This window comes from Quercus robur, chromosome 4 (assembly GCF_932294415.1).
Source record: "Quercus robur chromosome 4, dhQueRobu3.1, whole genome shotgun sequence".
In the NCBI taxonomy this organism is placed as follows: Eukaryota; Viridiplantae; Streptophyta; class Magnoliopsida; order Fagales; family Fagaceae; genus Quercus; species Quercus robur.
The window spans coordinates 29,296,980-29,307,162 of record NC_065537.1 but is presented as its reverse complement, the minus strand read 5'-3'; the positions used below and the strand labels follow the sequence as shown (position 1 = coordinate 29,307,162).

Below are 10,183 nucleotides of genomic sequence, written 5' to 3'. Positions count from 1 at the left end.
AAAACAGTGAAGAGGGTCTCTAAGATAAATAGTAGAAGAACAACAGAGTAACGATTGTGTATTGTTTTGTGGGTCAAAAAATATATTGATTTTTACCTCAAAGCTCCAAACCTTTTTCCCACCTAAATCTCTTAACCATTTTCAAGAAATGTGCAAAGAAAGTATACTTGACTGTGCAAGCACAACTAACCAAATCGGTGTTGTCGAGACTTGAGAAAGGTACAAAAAGAATACAAATTCGCTACTTCTCATTTTTGTATTTTACTTTATGCTTTACCAATTATAGTATGCTTGGTGTTTTGATTTTGATTTTATTTTTTTAATTTTAAACTTCGAATATTTTATAAGAAAAGTAAAAGGTCAAAGCCTAAGTTGAAAAGAAATTATTAGCTGTCATGCTAATAAAAGAATATAATGGAACCACTTTAGAACATTCATATCATTGGATAACAAATTATTAACTGTCATGATAAAATTTTATCTTTTCATTCTTTCATAACCACTTAAAAGAATCATAAAATAGTACTAGCCTCATTACATGCGTTTTGCACGTGCGATGAGATTTCTTATTTTTTATTTTTTGGGTTTATACGTTTTACTCATGGTAGTTTTATTTTTTATTTTTTATTTTAAGAAGTTATATTAGTACTTGACTACTAATGTGAGAAAGAAATGTGGAGGTGGGAGAAAAACAGATTAGTGACAAAAAAAAAAAAATGGTACGTTTGTGGGGAAAAAAAAAAAACAGTTTTTTCTTTTTATTTTTTATTTATTTATTTATTTATTTTTATAATTCAAAAAGAAAAAGTTGTATTAGTACTTGACAACTGATATGAGAGAGAAATGTGGAGGTGGGAGAAAAACTATTATTTTTTTTTTTTTTAATTTAGCTAAAAATTAGGAGTTTTTAAATCACTAATGTAGCATGTCTAACCTTATGATTTAAGCCTTAAAAACGGATGAATTTGACAGTATGCATGTGCATCTAAATTGAGGATCCCAAATAAGGGAAGTTCTTTAAATAATAGTATTGAAACTCGCTCTACTCCTCTCTCTTAGGCCTAAAAGAAGTGATTAAGCTCCCTCCAATTTGTATCCCTATTTGCATCTATTTGAGCTATTCACCAAAAGGAAAATGCTAAAACCACAAACATTTTTACAAACTGCTAGTATAGTGGATGATTATTGATAAGTAAAAATGTGATATTAGAAATGACCCCAAATGAAAACTATTAAGAATTTGTCATGTCAATAGTTTGTAAAAATATTATATCGTGTGCATTACTAAAATTTGTTAAATAAATCTTAAAGCAGTGACATTATTGGTTTTTAACAAACCTACAATCCCTAATAATTTGGAGTTAGCAAAGCCTAAAAATAAGATTTGATAAAAATCGACCAGTACCGAGTCCTAGTCAAAATTTAGAAATTTACATAGTCACGTAAGTGTTTATTTATGGATAATTTGTAGCTGATAAGTGTAGAAAAATTTGGACATGGATAAAAATAACAACCATAGAGATTAAAGGCAGGGCAATAATTCCTATATAAACATGCTTATCCGCCACAAGGAAAAACATAAGTTTTAAGAGTTTGTTAAGATGTCAATATATTGGACTGAGGTTCTTGTCATTGCAAGTTTAGCTTGCCTATATACAAGCTCATTAGGAGCAAATGTTTCATATGATTCAAATGCCATAATTATTGATGGAGAGCGGAGGGTTATATTATCGGGCGCAATTCATTATCCACGCAGCACAGTGGAGATGTGGCCAGATCTTATTCAAAAGGCAAAGGATGGTGGGCTGGACGCAATCGAATCATACATCTTTTGGGGTCGCAATGAGCCACAGCGTCGCAAGTATGATTTCTCAGGAAATCTAGACTTCGTCAAATTCTTCAAGCTGGTTCATGAAGCTGGACTCTATGCCATTCTACGCATCGGTCCTTACATTACTGCCGAATGGAACTATGGGGGTGTCCCTGTGTGGGTACACAATTTGCCAGGTGTTCAGATAAGGACAGATAATGAGGTGTGGAAGAATGAAATGCAAACATTCACAACCAAGATAGTAAACATGTGCAAAGAAGCAGGCTTGTTTGCTTCACAAGGGGGACCAATCATCCTTTCACAGATTGAAAACGAGTATGGGAACGTCGATGGACCTTACGGAGCAGCAGGGAAATCCTACATTCAATGGGTTGCTAAAATGGCTGTATCCCAAAACACTGGCGTCCCCTGGATTATGTGCCAACAACCAGATGCTCCACAACCCATGATCAATACTTGCAATGGTTATTATTGTGATAATTTTACACCAAACAATCCTAAGAGTCCAAAAATGTTCACTGAGAATTGGACTGGATGGTTCAAGAACTGGGGTGGCAGAGACCCTTTCAGAACTGCTGAAGATGTGGCATTCTCAGTTGCACGGTTTTTTGAATCCGGCGGAGTTTTCAACAACTATTATATGTACTATGGAGGAACCAACTTTGGACGCAATGCTGGAGGTCCATACATCACAACTTCTTATGATTACAATGCCCCACTTGATGAATATGGGAATCCCAATCAACCTAAGTGGGGGCATCTCAAGGATCTCCATGCTGCTATCAAATTGGGAGAAAAGATTCTTACTACTGGCAATAGGACTTCCAAGCAATATGGCAACATTCATCTGACCACATATGCTGACGCTAAGAATGGGAGCAGATTCTGTTTCTTGAGCAATTCAGATGTTTCACATGATGCCAATGTTGACTTGCAACAAGATGGTAAATACTTTGTGCCTGCTTGGTCTGTCAGCATTCTTGAAAATTGTAGCAAGGAAGTGTACAACACTGCAAAAGTTAATGCCCAAACATCAATTATGGTTAAGAAACAAGTTGGTAGCAGCCGTCATCATAAACGGCTCTCTTGGGTGTGGGCACCAGAGGCAATAAAAGACACACTAAGAGGAAAAGGTACATTCAGAGCAGATCTACTCCTTGAACAAAAGCGAGCAACAGCTGATTCTAGTGACTATTTGTGGTACATGACTAGTGTTAACACGAAAGGAAAATCATCTTTGGAGAATGTGACTTTGCGTGTAAGCACCCAAGGTCATGTTCTTCATGCTTTTGTTAACCAAAAGTACGTTGGTTCTCAATGGGGCACAAATGGCAAATACAATTTTGTGTTTGAGAAACCTGTATCTCTAAAGCGTGGGACTAACATTATAACTTTACTTAGTACCACAGTTGGATTGGCAGGCTATGGTTCTTTTTATGATCTTACTCCCGTTGGTATAGCAGGAGGCCCTGTAGAATTGATTGGATCCAATTCTACTTGGAATATATCATCCAACCAATGGTCTTACAAGGTAGGATTGAATGGTGAGATCAGAAAACTATACAATCCAAATAGAGCCAATCTGAGGAGGTGGAAAACTACGCTGGATGTTCCTGTAGGGAGACGTTTGACATGGTATAAAACCACTTTCAAAACTCCTTCTGGTACAGACTCAGTGGTGGTGGACTTGCTAGGTTTGGGCAAAGGTCAAGCTTGGGTGAATGGGAAAAGCATTGGACGCTATTGGCCTTCATTCTACGCTAATAGCAGTGGATGCAGTGATTCATGTGATTACCGTGGAGGGTACTTTGCTGAAAAATGTGTGACAAATTGTGGCAATCCAACCCAAAGGTGGTACCATGTGCCAAGATCATTCCTCAAGAATGACGGAAACACATTGATTTTGTTTGAAGAATTCGGTGGAAATCCTCTGAATGTGTCTTTCCAAACAGTCACGATTGGAACTGTGTGTGGAAATGCATACGAGGGCCACGAATTGGATCTTTCATGCCAAGGTGGGAAAACCATCTCAGAAATCAAATTTGCAAGTTATGGGGACCCTCAAGGAAAGTGCGGTTCATTCAAGAAAGGTTCTTATGAGGCTACCAGTAGTTTCTCTGTGGTGGAAAATGCATGCATTGGGAGGGAAAGTTGTTCCATCACTGTGTCATCTGCAACATTCGGAACGTCCAACCATGGCAGTGTCAATGGAAGATTGGCAGTGGAAGCTGTCTGCTAAGTTAATTAACTTCACCCATCTATTGTATTTCTCTAATTTTATCGGGCTATGTTTGTTTCGCACACTGTGTTTTAATAAACTGAAAACATGAGTTTAACGTGAGTTAAAGTCACGTTTTTCAGTTATAAAAACACAGACTCACCGTGTGAAACAGTTTTTACCTTTCAATCATTTCTCCTATTCTATGTACGCCCTTTTAGCATGTCAATAATCCATTCTAATGAAACTCAATTTTGTGTTTGAAAAACCTGTATCTCAAATGCGTTGGGCTAACATTTTAACTTTACTCAGTGCCACAGTTGGTCTGGCAAATGGGTTTCGCCATAAATTTATTTGAGTTCTTCCATTGCCGCAACAAAATTACATAATATTTTTATAACTTGAGGTATCAACCCTCCATAAGTTAGTTTAAAATAAAATAAAATTATATCTGGACCAACCAAAATTTAAAATAAAGTTATTGTGAAAACATTGTAAGATTTTGTTGTACTTATAGACTTCTGAATATAATTAGTAAATTCACTATTATGTGAGAGGATGAGAAGAAGACGCAATATCAAAATCCCAAATGATTAATCTTCAAACCATACTCATTTAGTTTGAAGAATTCGAACATTACATAAACACTGTACATGCATTAGTGTTTAATGATTTTACCCACATTCCCAAGATCCTTCCCTGAAAGATATAGCCTAAAACAAATAAATTTTCTACCTTTAATCTTATCATATATATCAGGTTTGACTTACCTCCAGTACATTCTAGACTGGACATGTCATTTTTTTTAAAATATACAATGGAAAGTGGTAGTAGGTTTTAGGATTTTTTTAGAAAATAACTATAAAATCTAAACAATATCATTAGTTAGCAAACGTTTCAAACTATTTTGGTTTCTAACAATTCGAGTTTAGTGGAGTCGATTTGTGGGTTGTAAAATCGAGTTTAGTATACTCGATTTTCTTTTTGCAGTAGCTGACGTGGAGAAAGGGCGCACAGAAATCGAGCTAAATAAACTCGATTTCTATGCATACAAACTGAGTCCAATACACTCGGTTTTTACACATAGAAATCGAGTCCGTTGGACTTGATTTCTGTGTATAAAAAACGAGTCTATTAGACTCGGTTTGTATGTACAAAAACCGAGTCTAATGGACTCGGTTTTTCTACACAGAAATCAAGTCCAACGGACTCAATTTCTATTTTCTTTTGCCACGCGTCACTAACGTGTCTCTCAACAAAACTCTCAAAAAACTCTCTCATTCAAAACAGTCCTCTCAAAAAACTCAGTCCTCCCACACTAACACACTTACAGTCCTCTCAAAAAAAGCTCTTTAGTTCAAAAAACTCTCTCATTCCCTCCCACACTCACAGTGCGTCACTCAAAAAACTCAGTCTCTTTCTCACTCTCACTCCATTCCATCTCAGTCTCAGCTTCGCTCTTTGATCCGGCTCTGTTGTCGTTCCATCTCTCTCACTCATTCCCTCTCTTCAGCTCCGTCCTTCTCCGCCGCCGTCGGCCCTCCATCTCGCTCCGTCTCAGTCTCAGCTCCGGTCTCTCACTCTCGTCGCCGTTGCCGCCAGCTTCTCCGTCGCCTTCGCGGTTAGCGTCTCCATCGCCGTCGCCGTCGCCGTCCCAACAAACCGCAGGGTATCATTCTCATTTGATCTCTTCTATGTGGTTTTTGGGTTTTTATATCATTGTATGATTTTTGCTTATTTTCTGTTTCTTATATGTTCTTTTATTTTTATTTTTTATTTTTTGGGTGTAATGTGAATTGAGTTGAGATTAATGGGTTTTTGGATTTTTAGTTTTATAAAATGTTTATTATTATTAATATTATATATTTCTGTGATTTGAATTGAGTATGACTATGCACAAGTTATGCTTACCAGTAAATAGGTACTAGCATTGATTGCTGGGATGACATGAGTTCTTATTTATTGAATTGCTGTTTGAACCTAGGGGTTTTTATCATGTGGCCTTTTCAATGAACTTTTAACTCTTCACCATCTTGTGTGAAGTTGCCATAATCACGATATATGTTCCTTCTTGTCATGACTAGCAAATAAATTGCTCTGATAGTTTTTTCTTGTCATGACTAGCATCTAACTAGGTCTAACGTATTTGTAGAAATATAGGAGGCAACTCTCCTGTTTAATATGACCTACACCTGAATAAAAACATCTCTTTAATCTTGGTTTTCTGTTAGGCATTGAACGAGAGGGCAGGGATTTTCTTTATACATATGTATATGTAAAGAATCTATTGATAGATTTCTCATCATTTGGAAATTAAAAAATTACGTTATTAACTGCTCATACAAGTGTAAATGGACTTTGCCATTAATGCTCCTCTTTCCAATTAATCGTTTTAGTTCTCAAATCAGCATATTTCCTCATTTTTGGCAATTCCACATATATCATGATGCTTTAAGTTTCATTAAATGTCTTATTCCTTTTTTTATATTGTTTTATGGTCTTTTGGTTTTATGGTCTTTGTTTGATTGGTCTCACGCATGGGGATTCACAACTAGTGACGCCATTCCTGTATTTATAGTCTCTTTCTTATTGAACATAATTTTTTTTTTCTTGTAATTGTTTTGGCTGCTTTGTGCTTTTTGTATGTAGTCTTTTTTTCAATAAAATTATTCTTATAAAAAAAAAGGCTCTCCTAAATATTACAATATGAAATTCATCATATATATTAAAATGCCTGTCTAGAAATTTATTTTCCTTTCTTCCTTCTTTATATAAGCATAGAAATGATGTTCATTCATATATATACATATTTGAGGTGCTAATTGCATTTTATACCTTGCAGGAATAGGCTTGAAAAGGCTTCACAACATAAGCTTTTAGAGAAGGTAGTTGCATAGTGATATTGCAGGTAATGATTCTACTATGTTGCTGCATTTCAAATCTTGGCTGCCATGTTTGCTTTGTTACCTTTGATCATCTGCTTTACTATACATTGCTGTTATTGAAGATTTTTTTTTTATTTTTTTATTTTTTTTGTCCTGGTATTTAAAATTTGCATTATATTGTCTTATTTTTAACATCTGGTTCTTCACTTCTTCTGCATAGTTTTCACATGAATCTACACAGGCAATGCTGCAATGTTGAAATGATTTTATGATTTCTTACATTATGTTTGGTAGGATGAAGTGTAGAAATGAGATTTTTCATACCTACTTGTGTTGGGGTGGTAGGGTAAAGGCTTTGTTCACCATTGTACCCTGGTTTGGATGTTTTGTTGTGAGTTCAGACAATCAATTTTAGAAAGTCTTTTAAGAACCCACCCCACAAACTCCTCCCCCCTTTTTAATTTTTTCAGATCTTTTATGTAGCACGTAACTGTAGGGTCCATTTGGTAGGAGGGAAAATAGTAAGGCGAACCATGTGGGTAGCCCAAATTAATCAACGCGGATATGATTTTCCTTCATTCTTTTTGTCACCTTTTGTAAAACTTCATTGTAGCCCAAATTAATTTGATGAGTAAAGAGGACCATCTGCTTGTTGTCAAAATAAATTGAATCATTTTCTTGTTCATCACTTTCCTTGCCAATTTAACATGTGCTTATATTACTCTTGACTCCCTAAACTTCGTGCAGTATGGTTGTTGTTCCTGCTCAGCTCCCTGATGAGTTTGGTCCTGGGCCCATTGACGATTCGGTGTTAAGGTTTATAAAAACACATCGAGCGTGCGCTGTTTGGGAAGGCAAGGTAAAAATTAAAACCGACCACCTGCTAAATATTCTCTTCTTATCCTTTTACATTATGTTGATTTTTTTTTTCTTCCCATTTCTGAAATTCTAAGTTTGTCAATGGTATTACTAGCTTTCAATGCATGGTCATGCGCATTAGTTGGGTTAAGTTAGATTGGCTGACTGTTAGTGTGGGTGTACACTTTGCTACCATTGACTCTTTCATCTAGAAAACCAAGAAAAACACTTTGAGATGAAACTAATGCTAAAAGTATGAAATTTAGGCTAAAAGGATCATAGTTATGTTCCAAATATTCCAATACGTAAAAAATTAAATGCAGCCAGGCAACCCTCAATAGAAGAATGATGAACCAGCATTATTAAAAGAATGTTATTACTTATTACTTACCACAACAGCAGTAATGATTCATTGTTACATTACAATCTTGTGATGCTAAAATTGCTATGTAGAATGCAATGAATTAAACTAATCACATCAAAAATAAATAAATAAATAAACTGAACTCAATTGAGACTTACAAGTATATTAAGTCTCCTGTTAAACACTGACGATACTGTGTCCATGTGCTTATAATAGCTTGGCCTTATTTATTTATTTGGTCTCCCCAAAAGAATGGTCATGATCAACATTTTGTATAAGCATATTCTAGCCAATTAATAATCTCGGTGTATACTTTGTGTGTGTGCAATTAGACCTCGCCATTGCTCCACAGTTCAGAAACTAGGTTGGCAACTTTCCTTATAACAATTTCCATAATCAAGCTAACAAGTTTTAAATACATACCTTACAGCCCGAGTGGATAGCATTTTGGTGCCATGCATAGCCCTCTTTACATAACCAAATCAATTAGCCTTAACCAAGTTACCACTCTCTTTGTCTATGACAAGGTCTCTAATCACCTAGATGAAACAATTGAACAATTTGTGCTTAGTTACAGGAAAGAAAAACAAATGTCAGGACCAGCAAAAAATGCCATGATTTACAAACTCTTAAAATTGTGTAGAAATGAAGATGTCAGTAAGAGTACGTTTAAATGTGTTGCGTACATGAATGTGTTGTGTACATGAACTCGATGTTTGTGCATACATGAACAAAGCAATCCTAGGTTCATAAGAGTTATTTTTGTTTGAAGCAATGTGACCTGTGATAATTTTATTGTTGCTTGGCAAGAAGCTGTTCAGGTTGTGGTTGTTGCAGTAATTTTTCTTGTTATTATTGAGAATGCTAGCCTTTGCCTCTAGTTTCTTTTACTTTCCCCTATTTAGGTTGTTTATTTTCCATCTAACTTTTCCTGGTTTAGAGGCAGCAATAGGCTGGTCGCATGGGAAGCCTTTCATTACTAGACAAATGTATAAAGTGCATTGCATCCTTTTATTTTTCTCCCATTGTTGCTTTTTTTTTTTGGTTTTTTCTTTTTTCTTTTTGGGGTTGATATTTTAAGGTCCCTTCATAACTGCTTTATTTTTGTTTTTTGGGATCAATAACTACAATCATATATACAAAGGTTATGGCATATTGCATCTCATTACCATAGTTCTATCATGTGCAGGATCCAGGGCCACTGAAATGCCGCGGTCGTAATGACGAGTTCCGAAAACGACGCCGGGTAGTGGTGGATGATCGTATCGTCGACATTGTGAAGAGAGTTGGATTAGAGGGGCTGTATAGGACCCCAGGTAGAGAGATTGATCATAACCTGATCACGGCCTTCGTTAAGCGATGGCGGCCTGAAACCCACACCTTCCACCTGCCACATGGTGAGACAACGATCACATTACAAGATGTGGAGGTTCTTTTGGGGATTCCAATCGATGGTGAGGCAATTGTTGGAACAACTGACTTGACATGGGCTGATGAATGTCGGAGTCTGCTTGGAATTGCTACTAATGACACCATGCTTAAAGGACAAAGGATCCAAATTAAGAAGCTACTAGAAAAAATTGACGAAGGGTTGCCCGATGATGCAGCAGAGGTGGTTGTGCATCAATATGCACGGTGTTATATCCTAACACTCCTGGCAAACACAATTTTCGCCGACAAGTCTAGCGATAGGGTGCATACGATGTGGTTGCAGATGCTGAGGGACCTTCGGAATCCACCTTAGTACAGTTGGGGGAGCGCTTGCCTTGCATGGCTGTACAGAGAGTTATGCAGGGCAACTGACAGAGGTGCTAGTTAGATTGGTGGGGCCTTGTTGCTAGTTCAGTATTGGGCATGGGTCAGATTCCCTTTTTTGTGCCCTAGGATGAACTTCCCACCAGATGGTGCATATGGCCCACCATTTGCACCTTCTCCATTGTCCATTAAGTCTCTTCCTTGACCGATTCTCTCTATTGGAAATAGATCCATAATTTTAAACACATTGTTAGACATAGAAAATAAAATTT

At 36.5% G+C, this 10,183-nt stretch overlaps 1 protein-coding gene across 1 annotated transcript; it reads left to right on the top strand.

The window, feature by feature from the left end:
- Positions 1-1,751: 1,751 nt before the first annotated feature.
- LOC126724405 (beta-galactosidase 7-like) lies at positions 1,752-4,156 on the top strand. The gene has a single exon (XM_050428956.1). It carries the CDS (start codon positions 1,767-1,769, stop codon positions 4,068-4,070), a length of 2,304 nt encoding a protein of 767 aa, XP_050284913.1. The 5' UTR covers positions 1,752-1,766; the 3' UTR covers positions 4,071-4,156.
- The last annotated feature ends 6,027 nt before the right edge of the window (positions 4,157-10,183 follow it).